Genomic DNA, 16,274 nt, shown 5'->3' on the forward strand with positions numbered 1-16,274 from the left:
TTGCTTCCTGGGCTAGCACGTAAGCCACCCACATACGGATCAATACACTGCTCAGTGAACAGGTACAACACCTACACATAACATTGACATTTAGAGAGACTAGGTGAGGGTTCATTAGGGCTGGAAGTGTTTTTGCCTTTAATTTCTTTCCTGCTGTTGCGACAATTCTGAGTAATCATAAAAAAAAAAACTGTTAAATGGATTTCACTAAAAAGATGAGACAAGTCATTTAATGAGACCCAACCCCACCTTTCTGTATATACATATATATATAGAGAGAGAGAGAGATAGATAGATAGATATAAGCAGCACTTCACCAAACTCTCCCTTACCTGAGTAAACATTTACACACCATGAAGCAAATGTCAGAGTAGATGCTCAAAAAAAAAAAAAAACAGCAAATGTAAAAAAAAAACTTCAATCACTCAATTAAAAAATTGTTTATCTGCTGCACAATAAAAAAGATGCTCTGATGAAAATATTCATTTTGGGCTTTTAAAACTTTTGCAGCAATTTTCATTATTGTCTTTGTTTCAGTGTTACCTAACAGAACGTTCAGTCTCAGTGCAGTTTTATAACTTTAATGTAGTAGCTTTAATGAATTCTGTCTGTATAATAAATTGCCTTTGGTGAAAATAGTGATGTAATCTGATATTAATCACAGATATAACAAATTTCATAAATCGCTCTCCTTCATGTGGATGTTTGGCTTTCACTGTGTAAAATGATGTATGTGCAGAGAAAGATGATTTCTCAATTATTTGGTGAAGAGGGAAATGTACCTGAGTGATGTCTAAGTGGTTTTAATGATTAACTATGATCAACCCAAGCACAGACACACACAGCGAGAGGGGGGTGTCAATCTCGCAAGTTTTATTGGTGGGCAAAAACAACAAACCAAGGTAGACTAACAAAACACAAGCAGTGAACTAATCGTTAAACTGAGCCAGCAAGCAAAAATCTAACTTAGTTCTCAAACCAGAAAAACCCAGAACAGCTAAAAAAAAAAAAAGACTTGGAAACATTGGTCATGAGTGTTGATGCTCCATGAGCAAACAATGACAAGGATCTGATAACGAGTCAACCTTATTGGCACTGTATAAATGGAAGAGGCAGACAATCAAATGACAGGTGAAGCAATAAAAGATAATGTGGTATGTAAAGCAGAGGAACATGATCAATAACCAAATAGGAAATACAACAAAATAAAAGCCCAAACTTAGGAAGTACGTGGAAGCTTGTTATGGACTCACATAAGGGTGAGTGGACACTTGAAACATAGAGTACACCAAGAATAAACTATTCTATTACATATATTAAAAGACATCCCTAGTAGTTAAGCTTGTGAAATGAATATATTCATTAGATTTTTTTATATTGAATATACATATATTATGCATTATACAGGAAAATGAAAATACTGAATTTTAAAATTTTAACTTTTTGTGGAAATATAAATTTGATTATTTTCTTCAAAGAAGGCCATTTTTATCCTAAATAAAAATCCTAAATATCTCTGGAGTTGGGTCTTTAAATATTTCATGAACTTAACTGGTTGTGAAAATTATTGTACCTGATGTTGTATTTGCTGATGTAATCCAACAGGAGCACTTTGACGGGTGGCCTTGTGGCAGCCTGCAAAACAAATGTGCTATAGGAAAGAAACATCAGTGATTTATGTGGAATTATTTTTCATTTTTACAGGATTTCCAAAATCTCCTGTAGCTGTTTTTAAATACAATGGAGTCGGGCTGCAGCGAATCCTCGAGGAAATCGAGGAATTCAAGTACAAAAAAGTGCTCAAAGCAAATTCGTTTAATTTCTTATACTTGTGTTATCGGACCTGCTCCGTTCAGGGATCATCGTTCCACACGGACCGTAATCACTGTCGTACAACGCATTTCCGTATCAAAAGTTAGCGCAGAGAGTGAAACCGTCTGTAAAAGGCAGAAAATATCCAGTTTGGGACAATTTCAAACTTTAAAAAAGATGACAACACGGAGCAATGTGTGTATTGTAAAGTAGAACTGGCGAACCACAACAGCACTTCGTCAATGCTTCAACATTGACCAGCTGACACAAGGTACCCTCATCTCAAGGTAAGCTGTCGTTTCTGTCATGCATTACACAATAATGTTATTGTTTCAGAAGGCGGAAGTCTGTTTTATCACTCGAGTAATTGCTGAAATATGCGGGAGAATACTCGACTCCAGAAATAATCGATAGCTGCAGCCCTACAATGGAGTGACATTTACACTGCTGCATTCCTGTAAGAGTTTTTGGAAGACATTTTAAACATATGTGTTAATGATCTTTCATTACTCTTAATTTGTTTCTTTCATTCCTGGAATTAAACAGATAATAACTAATCCTTATTTACATTCCTGGCTTTTCACAGAATGAACCTGACTAGAAAGATGACATGTTAAGTAGATGGTTGAGACCAGACAGGACAGAAATTTGGCAAGGCAGTCACACTACAATTAAACAAACGCTTTCCCAACTGAATTATTCACCCACTCATCACAACCTGGGCATGATCCTCTCCCTCCGTTAAACACCAAATTAGGACATTGCAATGTGATATGGTGACTGTAAATCTCGCATGTGACAGTGCAGAATAATCATGTCCAGTGAACACAGTGGTGCAGGAACTATGTGGTGTATACACAGTCACCAGAACTAAGACTCTAAACATAAAGTAAAAAGACACATTAGGATCCACTTGCACTATGCATTATAATGCAGAACATTAAACATTAGTTTGTCATTTTTATTGTTTTACATGACTTTTCACTACTTTTTAAAGATATGCATGATTCAGTATGTAAGATAAATGCATGAATAGTTTACCTGCATAAGAACTACATGTAAATTGCATTAACACACAAATACAGAAATATAAGCACACAATGCATAATATAATTTTTAATACAGATCAATAAATTATATAAGAAACAGAACAACTAACATTTACAAGATGTCTGAAGTTTCACAATTAGCATCTGACCTTCATTATTATTATTATTATTATTATTATTATTATTATATGTGAGCAAACCAAGACTCCTGTATGGTGCATTTATATGCTACTAATTTGCAACACCAGATACTTTTTAAAGATAAAGTAATGCTCAACTATACAAATTTACTCCCTGTCTCTCACAAATGCACACCCTTACACACAGTCCTCCTGACAGACCTGTCTGCCATTGATCATGCTCAGACTTGCCATGGAGTGATGTGTGCTGCGGACTGAAGTAACACGCGTATTGTAATGTGTTGGGCTCTGTGAAGAGTGTTTGAGGATCACATGACAACAACAGCACAGCTGCTGGTCAAACTGCTTCTTGAAGGTCTTGCTCAGCAGGTAAAGGGCAAAGGGATTGAGGCAGGAGTTGGTGAAGGCCAGGATGCGAGCTACAACACTGCAGATGAAGTGAACCAGTGAGGTGTCCACCTGGTGGGGAAATAGGGTGCAGAGTTGTGATACAATGGCTAATTAGTTGGAAAGACAGACAGATAGAGATGTGCATATAGTAGAGATGTATAGAAATACAGACACATAATTTGGATATGAACACACTTCGCAGTAATATCTGTCCCGACATATTATTTTCACCTGAAGTATCTTACGTTACATGCACAAACTTCTTTGTAAAAACCAAATTTTGCAATATGTCCAGTTAAAGAAAAATTGAATTGAATTAAATTATCTCTTAAAAATATTAAATGTGTGTGGATTGTGTTAGTAAATATCAATGGAAAATAATGTTCAGTAAATTAAGCCATATAGATTATTTCTAACAAATTCCAGTAAACGCCCAGCACACCTGAACAGAGAAAGAAAGAAACTAATTAACAGGCATACTCTATTTGAAATATACAGAGGAGTTCTTAGTCATTTTAATCTACCTCAGAGTAGTGATAGGAGCGGTAAATAAAGATGATGTGGCTGGGAAGCCAGCATACAGCAAAGAGACCAACAAACACCAGCACGGTCTTGGCCAGGCACCTTCTTGATTCAACCTGTGGGTTAGGGAAAAAATAACTTTAAAACCAAAAAGCTTTGCTGGTAAACAAACATTAGAAACCTCCATCCATTCTCTACTGCTTATTTTGGAACATCAAGGGTCACAGGAGACAATCCCAGCTGACACTGGACAAGAGGTGGTGCACACCATGGACTGATCCGCAAGGGATCACAGGGCTAACACACACACAGACAAACATTCACATTCACACCTATGGGCAATTTAGAGTCACCAGTTAGCCTAACTCAAAATACAGATACAGGGCCAACATGCAAACTCCACACATACAGGCTCCAGGGTCAGATGGGATTTGAACCCAGAACTTTCTTGATGTGAGGCAACAGTGCCACTACTCAGCTGAAATCTCTCATTAAAAACAACAACAAAAAAACATTTCAATTTCTATAATATTAACACCAAAAAAACTAATTAATGACCAGGGACATGAGTAACATTATAGCCATAATATTGACTGAGTCTAGTAATTTAAAATTATGAAGAAGACTTCAAATAATTTGTTGTCTAATTTTAAATGTGGAATGCTATAAAATGTTACTAAATAATTATGACAAATAAGTGAAATATTTTACAGACTTTTTCTGAGAGGTGAGGTATGTGTTGGGGGGACTCATAATCTCAAATTGGAGTCCTGCTAATGACAGTTTCAACACTGGCCTGTCGTCTTGCATGCATGTTCCCCTCTACAGGCAGGTTTGAGGCACTCCTCATAAGGCTCCGGGCAATGAAAGTGTAGTATATGGATATGACCATCAGGGGAATGATGTAGAAAATCAGAAAGGAGGCTATGGAGTGAATCTTAGGATGCAGGTCCTCAGCATGGGGATAAGGAGCACAGGTGACGAAGCTCTCATTAGTGGATGTGATGTTGAAGGTCTGAAGGTCAGAGAAGATGGCCTCAGGGATAGCCAGAACCAGGGAGATGAGCCAGATGAGTGCCGCCCGCAGGACAATGCTGGTAGTGTTGTTTGATGTTTGGACGTCCAAGGGCTTCACAATAGCCCTGTACCTGACAGAAAGACAGATGAATGCAAATTCAACATTTACTCCCGTTGTAAGTCTGTTTTTGGTCTCCACTAACTCCAGAGGGAAATAGCTTGTTTGCTTTTAAACATCCTACTTTCTTTCAGACAACGTAGAGGATTCTTCTTTTAGCATTTATACTGAGAACAGCTGTCTGCATTCTGATGAGACAAGACAGAGAGAGCCAAAACAAAAAAGGTCTGGGCAGCAAAATCAAAACAATGGGCTGAATAGCATTATAAATCTCTGCAGAGTTGAAGATTATTCTATGTGTCACAAGTCATGTCATTATGCAAAAATCTTAATTACAGCTGCTTTAAGAGGTAGGAATTGCTAATATTACATGTTCAATTTGAAAAATGCTTTGGACCACTCTCCCATTCAGTTGACTTTGTCTTCCCCCACTCCACCCTCATCTGAGGTAGCATCTCAAAGCTTCTGGTTGCCTGAACAGATGATCCAGGTATTCAACAGTAGGTAGGGCAGGGATAGTTGGAGAACAAGCCGGACGGTGGCCCTCGAGGGCATACTCACCAGGTTTACATATTTCTTGAAAATTTCTTTGAACAAATTTCAAATAAATGACTTTTAAAAATAATAATATATTTGTTATGATCTGTGTTACACTACCTACTCTGAGGTAAACCTGTTCTTGTATTAATCACACTATAATGTTGTCTATAAAGAGACTGCAGTGCTGTTGACTTCTATTGCGTTTCTATTTACTGTTATACTGGCAGATATTTATTTCTAACATTAAGTCTAGATTTAATCTCGATATATAGTCATAGATGGACAAAATATTAGAAACACTTGTGTTATGAGATACAGTTAAACTGCACCACAAACTGTAAAATGACCATAGGGTTTACCTGCATGGAGTTGTTATCTATAACTGGACTGCTCTATTAGACTGCAGTGTTTTAGCTAGTTGTACCTATTAAACTAGAAACTAAGTGTTGTGTAGTGTACATGTACATGCAGCTCTTACATAAAAATAAACATTTAAAACTGAATAAAAATTTGCCTTTGAATACTAATATGTTTTATCCGGACTTTGATTGTGCTTTATTGGTTTGTCTCCTGAAAACATAAGTTTTAAATCATTGAAGATTTAATCTGGCAATCGATTGCTCACGCGACAATAGCGAGAAAACACACGACGCTTTCGTGCGTAAAACCTTACTTCCCTGATCCAGCCATAGTTTAATAGCGTGGCATTATAATAATATTTACAGTTCAACTAGTGCGTAACTGTTGTTAAAAAATGAAAAAACACATAGATTTTGATCATTTGTTTGTGATGTGCCTTTTTCAAGCTGCCCCGATTCTAATATCAAGATTCTTATAACAACAAAAAGCCTACCTGTCTGCCGAGAGGGCTGTAAGAGTGAATACAGACACCCCAACCGATGTGAGTTGAATGAAGGGGATGACTTTACAGCCCACTCTCCCGAACAGCCACTCCTCTGTCAGGTAGCGGCTGGCATCCACTGGAGCGCAGGTCACCAGCAGCAAAACATCCCCGAGGGCAAGACTTGACATGAAGAGATTGGGCACATTCCGGATGGACTTGGCAGAGCAAAACGTCTTGATGAGCGTGATGTTGCCGATTAACCCTAACACGCTGATTAAACCGTAAACAGAAGCGATGGCCACGCCGGTGTACCACATCGTCCGTGCCGAGCCTTGGACAGGAGTGACGCTGCGCGACGCGTTTGGGTTCAGATGCGCCATCTCGCCCACCGTCACAGCTGACTACTTAGGAGATACTGGTACCTAATGAGTTAAAGTAAGGGAAACATAATCTACGAGTCCTTAGATGCTTTCGAGTGGTTTTGAGTGTAGTAGTCCGCTAAGTGTTGCGTAGTGTACAGTTCAGTAAACGCATAGAACAATCAGTATGTGTCTGCTGACACATACTGATTGTTATCTACCATGGTAGATAAAATAAAGCACAGGTTTGCCAGAAAGTTGTCTGTGTCTGTCTGTCTGTCTGTCTGTCTGTCTGTCTGTCTGTCTGTCTATGTATCTATATATCTGTGTCCTCTGACATCGCTGGATAATAATCAGTTCTTAGAAGGCACAGGTTCTGTATGGCTCTGTTTTATATCTCATATAACTCTGTTAACCTGGAACTTGTGTACTTCTTTGTTGCAGTTTTAGACCAAACTTTTGTTTGCATTTTTGTTTCTTTTTTGTTCTGTTTGTCATTATTAAATATTGACAGAAGCAGGCAAGCAATGCATTGAAAGTAATCATAGGCCCCTTGATGGACTCAAACAAAAGATGTTACAATTAGCTGGTTAATATCTTAAACCCCCAGAAAACCACAATGCCTCACTGCACTGTTGTCTTACCTCCACGTTTAAGAAAGAAATCATAGTGGTACAAAGATGTTTTGCATACTGCTTGAGCTCTGCATTTTGAAAAGAGAGAGCAATAAATACATTATGGCAAGTGCCATGTCATTTCTCCTTCCTGTTGTATCTGTAGTGTGTTTACCTAAAATGGTTCTGTATTTTAACTGGAATGTACCAAAAAAACTTCTTTTAATGCTTTAGGGGGAATGAAAAAAACTGTCAAGGGTAAAGTAATGTGACGAAACACATCACAGTTCTGACCAGTAGATGGTGACAGATAAAATTTTACAGAGCCATATGAAGAGAATCTGTGCTCAGATCATATGCTACATCCAGCTATGATCCATCTGATCCAAAATCGGTCCAGATTCATTGACTCATATTAATCTTCTGTGGGACCTATGACATAGTGGTGTGCTTACAGATTGACCTGATTTCCTGGTGGCGCCAGATCTTCAAAGTGCAGTACCCATATAAAGTGCTGTTTTTATGGACACTCAGTCATCTCACAATAATAGATGTGTCCCTAGATGTGTCATAGACACCTGCAAAGAAAAATAAGCTAACAGGCCATCAGTAGTAGATTCAAGCTGAGTAGAGAAATTATTTACAAGAAGATGCTTTACAGGAGGTGCATTGACATTTTTCTTCAAGATAGACACCACAAATACACACATAGAAACAACAATGGCCAGTAATCCAGCAGGGTGTAATATGCCACAGAGAAACTCTCTAATCCCATGTGTCTGTGGTTTGTCAAACATTGCCAGCCATTTTTATGCTTTAATTATATGAGATACTAAAAATGAAAGGTGTCATGGGGAATGGAGTCATTATGTGGGGGTGAGATAAGACTGCCAGGAGCAAAAAAGATGAAATTGGTTACAGTATTAAGCAGAGAAGAAAGGGGATGAGGGGGAGAAAAAAAAATCTGGAGGTGAGAGGGTGGCCTGATGAAAAAAAAATGTACATGCTTATTGACATACATATACACTGTACATGTAAATACCAACATATAAACCTTTATAAAGGTAGAAATATAACTAAGGTTATACAATAAACATTTCATAAAAATTCAAAAGTGTCACATAAATATTAAATAGAAGATGTGATACTATGATCACACACTTACTGCCTAATTTTACTGCAGAAATACACAGCTCACTTATTTTTTATTGCTGTCTCCTACCTGTATACCACAAAATGCGACATTTAACCTCCTGCACAAAGTATAACAGACGATATTAGAATTTAACAGACTGTGGAGATGGCAGATTTCATAAGAGATACAGGAAATGTTCTGAAAAATAAAAAGTGGATTATAGGATAAAATCTATACAGCTCCCAACCTTTAAATAAGGTACAGTGAAAAACTGAGACTTCACAGTCATCAGTCACTGTTCGGAGACAAGGAAAGAAGCTGCTGCCTCAAATGTATGAATGAGGTTTAATAGTATAAAATGATGCTTATATGAAATGCAGGGAGGAGATGTTCAAATTCTGTCACCATATTAAAAATATAATTCTCTGTAGTGCACAAAGGCCATTTTCTGTAGGTAAGCCTAGATGGATGTTAATCAAACAACTTATCTGCACAAAAGTCAGATAAAACACTAAGTGATAACTCTGTGGTGGCAGACCTCTGAATCTCAGATTATAATTAAGGCTGAGCCGAAGACAAATGATGCACAAAGTCATGTGAATGTTTAATCACTCAAAATCAGATATTTTAAACTCCTAACAAACCCCCTGCAGACGCAGTGTTCAGATGCTCTTCACTCTTTTCAGTTTTGTTATGTTGCAGCCTGATACTACTTGTGTTGCTCTTTTACTTTCTTTCTGTATTTTTATATATATGTGAGGGGAGCTGGTGTCAAGCTATGGGGACATAAATTTCCTCACAAGAACAAAAAGCAAGTCCCCAAAATGTAAATCATTAAATTTGAGTGGCAAATTGGTACTTAGTTTCAAGTTGAAGTAAAACTTAAGGTTAGGAGTGGTTACAGTGAACGTTTTGGTAAGTGTGTATGCATAGAAAGACACAACTCTGTGTGTGTGCGTGTGTGTGTCCCTTCGGTGATAATCCTTGTCAAACCAGTCTGACAGGACAAAGTACGTTACCCGCTCTAACAACACACAGTTTTCGTTGCACAGCAAACAGTCGCTCCTCTGGGTTTTTCTGTCTCACAGCATAAAGCTGAATGTTTAAGGGGAATAAATAAAGCTATAAAAAGCTATTGATTCTGTAAACTTTTCTTTTAATATTATGAACCACTGATACCATACGTTATAAAGCCTAGGTCCAAAATGTCCGATTTTTTTGTCTGTTATAAGAAACTATGGGAAAGAAACACGACGTGCTCATAAAAACATTGCTCAGAAAACTCATCTTTGCCGAGGAGTATCCCTGAAAGCTCAAATATACTAGATCAGACGACAAGCCAAAACACGCTTGGTGGGCGGACCAAGAATGTTACCTGAAGAGTAGGGACTGCGGTGATTGGCGGAGGGTGGTGTCAGTCATCCAGCAGTGGCCGGCTCACCCAGCGGGCGCACCCAGGGGCGCATCACTACAAGGACGTTGTCTGCTTTCGAGGCAAACGCGTACGTGTTTTTTTGGAGAAACGAAGAAACTGTAATTGTGACTTTGAGAAATAAAAGTCTTTGCTATGGAGGGGAGCGTTTCTGTTTGGACTCTGTTGTTGTGTTTGGGTGAGTATTGCTAAAAAAAATAATTTGCCTGCGTTTGCGCCTCACAGAGCTGCCACACCTGTTGCGTCAACAGGTCTCCCTGCTTAAACTAAAATAGGCCCAAGTAATTTTGTTTGTGAGTGAATCTGTCTCATTTGTTCGCTGTTGAAGCACACTTCATTTCAAATTTATTCTAAGCGTTTGACTCGACCTGTAGGCTTAGATTTTTTTTCAGCATAGGCGATAGATTACTAATTATTTGGTTTCTAATAAAGCTGTTTGGCCTTTCAAACACACCTTTAGTTTCCTATAGGACTTGTTACTTTCGTTGTTGATTAACCTTCTTTAGCAATGGTTTTCTCGTTCGTTGTGATCTTCAAATGTTTAGTTGGCAGAATTTAATCGAGTTTAAATAGGGGACAAAAAAAACAAATTTTACTTCTCAGTAGCTTGAGCCTGTGATTTGTTTCAGTTTCTGATGAAAATCACTCCGCAATTAATCGGTAATTAAACTTTGTGCCATTTCTCTTCCGGGGGTCCTAATACGTGGTGCTCTGTGCTGTGTGTGCAGGTGGGTAGTAATGGGTGGGGTAATCAGGAATTTTTGTGTCTGAAGTTCCACTGCTGAATTATTCATGCATTCATGTTATAGGCCTATATCTGATTCCATAAAGTAACTGGTATGTAAAGGTGTAAAATAAAAGTGTTGTAATAATACTCTTTTCCTCTGAAATGTAGTGACGTCAAAGTAGGAAGTAGCACAGGACGGAAATACTTTGTAAAGTACAAACTCCTCAAGATACAGTACGTACAGTATTTACTTCCCACCACTGACACTGATATGATGATCTATTTTCTTATCTTTGACAGTGTTGTCAGGTGCTGGTGCCGTTGATGTGAACATCCCACAGCCGTCATACGAGTATGCGAGGGGAGCCAACATCACACTGCCTTGCTCCTTTACTACCTTAAAACCCTACAAATTAATCATCATCTCATGGTCTGTTCACTCTGAGCAACCTGATGGTGAAGAGGTCAGACCACTTGTATTTTTGTGTCTCTCTGTGCATAACCTTTTATTTATCATTATTTTTTGTACATTGCTATGAATCAGAATAATCAGTGAAGAGAACTTTGTTTACTTCCTCTTTAATCATTTCTCTGATGCTGCTTGTTTTCTAACAGGTCATGATCGTCACCTACTATTCCTCTGAAGCAACTACCGATGTTGACTCATCATATGAAGGCCGGGTGGCCTTCGATTTAGACATCGCTGCCAACCTGAAGGTCAAAAAGGCCGACCTGAAACTCTCCTCCATCTCACTCTCAGATAACAGGGTGTTTGAGTGTCGTGTCCAGATACCAGGTGACACTCAGGGCAAAGTAGCCGACACCACACGTTTGGTGGTTCTAGGTAACATAAAATTTATTTTTTGAAGAAAAATTCTGTTTTTAAGTTTTTAACTCCAGACTTTCTAATCTAGAGCACAATACTGAAGTTTTATTTTAACTTGTTGTATTTTGATTGTGCTGTGAAAAAAAAAAAGTGAATTACACGTTTAGTTTTTTTTCTGGTATTCCATTTAACACAATATCAACCATAAATATTTCAAATAATGTTAAAGCAGTCAGTTTCATTTTTAGCACTCAAGTATTATTGCTCTATGTAAATTACTGCATAGTGAAAAAGACCTATTGAAGTATTAGACACTTCTTGTGTTACCCCTTTATGTTCCTTCTTTTCTAAATGGCTGATTAGTCTCACTCATAAGTTATCAAAACAAAATTACTTATTGGAAATTTTAAGGATCAATCACTTAATTTATGTTTTTTTTTAGTTCCTCCATCCCCGCCTGTGTGTAAGATCCAGGGCACAGCAGAGTTTGGTGAGAACATCAATCTGACCTGTGTATCTGCCGAAGGCTCCCCAGCACCCACTTACAAGTGGGAAAGTCGTGATGTACAGAACATGCCTCGTGTTCCAGACCCCAAAACTACAGACAGTAAGCATCAGTGGCATAGTTTGTGACAGGACTAGTGAATGGGCAAAAATATAAGTGAACCATCACTACTTAGAAATCAGGATTAGAATCAGGTCCAGCTCTGCTCCACTTTATACCAACTTGAAAGATTAACCTTTGTTAAGGTACTACATACCACAGGGTGGTATGTAGTGCTAATAATTCTCAAGACTTTCAATTTAAACATTGTTTGTTTGATATTTTGGAGAAAATATGGGGATTTAGGGTCACCTTTAGGATTAAAAATGAAATGCTGCCACCACCATGCTTCACTGTTGCAATGTATTGGGCAGCTGATAAGACGTGCCTGGTTTCCTCCAGACATAACGTTTAGAACTTAGGCCCAACAGTTTGGTTTCATCAGACCAGAAAATCTTGTTCCTCATAGCCTGAGAGTCCTTCAGGTGCTTTTTTTGCAAACTCCAAGTGGTTTTCATGTGTTTTGCACTGAGGAGAGACTTCTGTCCAGGCACTCCGCCATAAAACCCAGATCAGTGGAGGCTGCAGCTCCACCTGGAGGTTTGTTCTATTTCCACATAGGATCTCTGGAGCTCATTCACAGTGAACATACCCAAAATTCAGTTTTCACTCTGTCATTATGTGGTACCAAATGTAGATTAATGAGGAAAAAAATGAATTCAAACAATTGTAGTATCAGGCTGCAATATAACAAAATAGAAAAACGTGAAGGGGATCTGATTATTGTCTGAATGCACTGTATGTTATTCCTCTATATCATAAGTGTGTATCAACAAAATGTACAGTAAAACTTTGAGGAATTACAAAGAAATCCACTGATTATTTATTTAGTATACTGTAGTTGTCAGATTATGTATTTGGATATTTTATAGGCAGTATTTGTAGTTTCTATGTCTGACTTTTTCTTTCAGAGGGAGGTATCCTGTCTCTATATAATATATCAAAAGACACTTCAGGATACTACATCTGCACCTCAAGCAACAAGATCCGCTCTGCTACCTGCAACATTACCCTTGCAGTCATGCCTCGTGAGAGAATACCTCTTGTAGCAGTTTTCATTAACAATCTGGCAATTTATTAGTCCCAATAAATACGTCTTTACAATGGTACAGTACACATCCTTTTCTTATTCTTACAACTTATCTTCATTCAATCTTGCAGCTTCCATGAAAATTGGCTCCACAGCAGGAATCATTGGTGGAGTTGTCGCCGCAGTGTTGGCACTTATCATTATCATCTATTGCTGCTGCTGCCGCCAAAAGAAAAACAAAAAGGATGACTATGCCATGGGGTAATGTTATTACATTTATGTTGAAAATGTAACAAAAATAACTTTGAATTCAATTTACCTAAATACATTAGAATTTCATTATTTAGTACCTTCTGCTATTCTGGACCAGAAAACTATTCAAACATAATTTTTATAGCTGGCAAAGTGGATAGCATGCACTGACATAGCTAAAAGTGCAGCTCATCTAAATGACTGTGCAGTGGTGGCTAAGTATACCTCAGTAAAACATTGCATTAACTTGGACAGTCTCAGGGGCTGATCCTCTTAATCATTTTACATAGTTTAAAAAGTAAATGGGTCTAAGTGAAACACAGTTTTCCACTTTGTTGAAAGCAGCAAGAAGCTATGACCTGTTTTCTGATGTTGTCCAGCCAGTTATTGTGCAAAGGGCTACTATCTTCCTGCATTTGCAATTATGTCAACGGAAGGGTGGTGAAAAGCACTCAAGACTGCAGCTTGTCGTTAACAGGATTACACACAAACAAACATCTATCAAAGTCTATCATATACTTAAAAAGAAATTGGAAGTTTTATTGTACATGAACAATGTCAAAGAAATGCACAAAAACAAAAACCTTTTAATTGTGTTCGCTTTCTAGAGTTCGTGAGGAAGAGTACCATGACAAAGAGCAAGCTAAAAGTCATGAGAGTCATAAAGCTGATGGGCAGGAGGACATACACAGTTCTGAGAACTCTGCTGTGAAAAGCTCAGCTGATGGGCGTGACAACTATGAGGAGCGAAATGAGAAAGGCTATGACCGCCGCAAGGATTATGACGATCGGCGCAGTGATTATGATGACAGACGCAGCGACAACAAGGATCGCCGCAGCGACTACGACGACCGGCGCAGAGATCATGATGATCGACGCAGTGATTACGATGATCGACGAAGAGATTACGACGATCGACGCAGTGACTACTCTGACCGCCGTGACAAGTATAGTGACCGTCATGAGCGCTACGATGACAACCGACGCTATGATGACCGCTATGATGAACCTTATGATGACCGTGATCATGACAGACCACCAGTGCCTGCCAATAAACCGCCAAGGCGGAACTAGGTTGACTAAGGCCTGCAGCCACTATCAATCATTTTTCTCCATCTTAAGTTTTATTTCCACTGATCTTTAATCAATGGCAGCCACTTTTCTCACACTTTTTTTTTAACCTACACTAATTGGCTCAAACAACATTTTGCCTCAGCAATTATATAAGTGGCTCAAAAAAAAGTGGTATAGGCCTACTAGACTTAGAGAGGTAGATTAGAGACAGTTTTGAGGTTTGTGATTCTTATCATGTTAACATACTAAAGTGTTACTTGAAGTATAAGTCTGGGATTCGGATAGGATAAGGAACCCAAGGTCACAAAAGATATCAGATCGTTTAAATTAACGCTAAACTCTAACTCCTATTGTAACACAAGTGAAAATGCCGCCCAAAAGAAAGAGACTTCAAAGTGCAGGTAATAAAGTCTGCAGCTAAACAAAGTTTGGAGTGAGTGTCAACATTCAGACAACCTGACAGAGGAGGAGGATATGCTGTATCCCCCTCTCCCCAACGTTGGTGTAATTGTTAACCTACTTAACATGCATGAATGATTTTTATAATGCACTTCTGCTTGTTGTTATACCTGGTCTATTCTTCATAGGCCAATTTAGACTATAATTAGTATAATTAGAAATGTGACTTATATGTGTCTGTTCAACAAGGCTGTTTTTGTTAAAAGTGACTAATATTCTGCCGTGACTTATAGTCTAGAACAAACGGTACCTTTTTTGTGTAACAGAATACACATACAAATATTATGAACTAAAAATGTTATAGATGTGCTGTTGAATATGCTACATATTATTTTCATAGAATATAGGTTCACAAATGATGTTGCTTTCCAAGCCTTTAAGTAACAGTCTGTGGTCATTTTTTCTTTTTTATCTTAGTAAAATCTACCCAGAACATATCAAAAAATGAAACACTGGTTTGTTTAATGTACAGATTAATGTTTTGGTTTGACTTTGATAGAAGTTTACTGCAGCCCAGTCAGGTTTTGTCACACACTGAAATGGAGGCATGCTGTGATTCAAAGCATGTGACTCATGCTGCCTGTGGTATGAAAAGGAGTTGTTTAATCAAGAATTTATGTGGTATTTTAGCTTTAAACTTGATATGTTGGCATTGTTATATAAGAATGCCAGGCCTTCTGTCTATTTGTGTGTGCCTTTATTCAAAATGACTGATGCTATTGGGGTTAATTGGTGGTAGTTTAGTTATTCTTTACACTTATTAAAAGTATTTTGTATAGATAGATATATATAGTTAGATACTACATATTATTACATGGAAACAGTGAAAACTTTGTTTCCTTTTTTTAAGCCACATTATAGAACACAGAACTACAAATTTGGTTAATATAAATGAGATTGTAAATGTCTTCATGGATCTTTCAGATTTCTTTTTTATTCAAAGGAAGATTATAAGTTTAATGTCTAAATTTTTAACATATACAGTATAATTTTTAAAATTGTATTGCATTTTAAATATGCTGAAATAAAAATAAAATACATGAACAAGTTGCTTTTGAATCCTGAACACTAGAGGGCAACAACACACCTCCTTGCTTTGTTCTCACGTGATCATGTGTAGGATAAAAGTTTATGACGAACATAATGTTTATTGTTAATAGTAACTGTACGATTGAATTCTGTACATTCATTATTTCGGTGATCTTTTCACGTTTGAAGATTTGTTTTTAATCGATCGTTAAAAACATCTTGGCCATGTTCGACCTGTCCTCTGTCACTACCATCATCCATTGTTTCTGGAAAGAGCGTCTCTGTGTTTGTCACTGTGCTG

General features: G+C 37.8%; 2 protein-coding genes across 2 annotated transcripts; one reads left to right on the top strand and one right to left on the bottom strand.

Moving 5' to 3' along the window:
- Positions 1 to 3,178: 3,178 nt before the first annotated feature.
- Positions 3,179 to 6,812, bottom strand: grpr (gastrin-releasing peptide receptor). The gene is made up of 4 exons (XM_026320234.1): positions 6,442 to 6,812; positions 4,710 to 5,061; positions 3,916 to 4,029; positions 3,179 to 3,460 (listed from the first exon to the last, which is right to left on the bottom strand). The coding sequence occupies exons 1-4, from the start codon at positions 6,810 to 6,812 to the stop codon at positions 3,179 to 3,181; spliced, it is 1,119 nt and encodes a 372-aa protein (XP_026176019.1).
- A 3,152-nt stretch (positions 6,813 to 9,964) lies between these two features.
- On the top strand, positions 9,965 to 15,993 carry LOC113138260 (cell surface A33 antigen-like). The gene is made up of 7 exons (XM_026320571.2): positions 9,965 to 10,150; positions 11,000 to 11,163; positions 11,315 to 11,543; positions 11,968 to 12,132; positions 13,041 to 13,157; positions 13,291 to 13,420; positions 14,020 to 15,993. The coding sequence occupies exons 1-7, from the start codon at positions 10,108 to 10,110 to the stop codon at positions 14,483 to 14,485; spliced, it is 1,314 nt and encodes a 437-aa protein (XP_026176356.1). The 5' UTR covers positions 9,965 to 10,107; the 3' UTR covers positions 14,486 to 15,993.
- Positions 15,994 to 16,274: the final 281 nt, after the last annotated feature.

This window comes from Mastacembelus armatus, chromosome 3 (assembly GCF_900324485.2).
Source record: "Mastacembelus armatus chromosome 3, fMasArm1.2, whole genome shotgun sequence".
NCBI lineage: Eukaryota > Metazoa > Chordata > Actinopteri > Synbranchiformes > Mastacembelidae > Mastacembelus > Mastacembelus armatus.

What these genes read in the sequence shown, in the direction of transcription:
- LOC113138260 (XM_026320571.2), top strand. Translation starts at nt 10,108, where the DNA reads ATGGAGGGGAGCGTTTCTGTTTGGACTCTGTTGTTGTGTTTGG. An exon ending in GACTCTGTTGTTGTGTTTGG is followed by an intron (nt 10,151 to 10,999) that starts GTGAGTATTGCT and finishes TATCTTTGACAG; the next exon opens with TGTTGTCAGGTGCTGGTGCC. An exon ending in TACCCTTGCAGTCATGCCTC is followed by an intron (nt 13,158 to 13,290) that starts GTGAGAGAATAC and finishes TCAATCTTGCAG; the next exon opens with CTTCCATGAAAATTGGCTCC.
- grpr (XM_026320234.1), bottom strand. Translation starts at nt 6,812, where the DNA reads ATGGCGCATCTGAACCCAAACGCGTCGCGCAGCGTCACTCCTGTCCAA. An exon ending in ACAGCCCTCTCGGCAGACAG is followed by an intron (nt 5,062 to 6,441) that starts GTAGGCTTTTTG and finishes TCTTTCTGTCAG; the next exon opens with GTACAGGGCTATTGTGAAGC. An exon ending in ACATGCATGCAAGACGACAG is followed by an intron (nt 4,030 to 4,709) that starts GCCAGTGTTGAA and finishes CCTAACCCACAG; the next exon opens with GTTGAATCAAGAAGGTGCCT.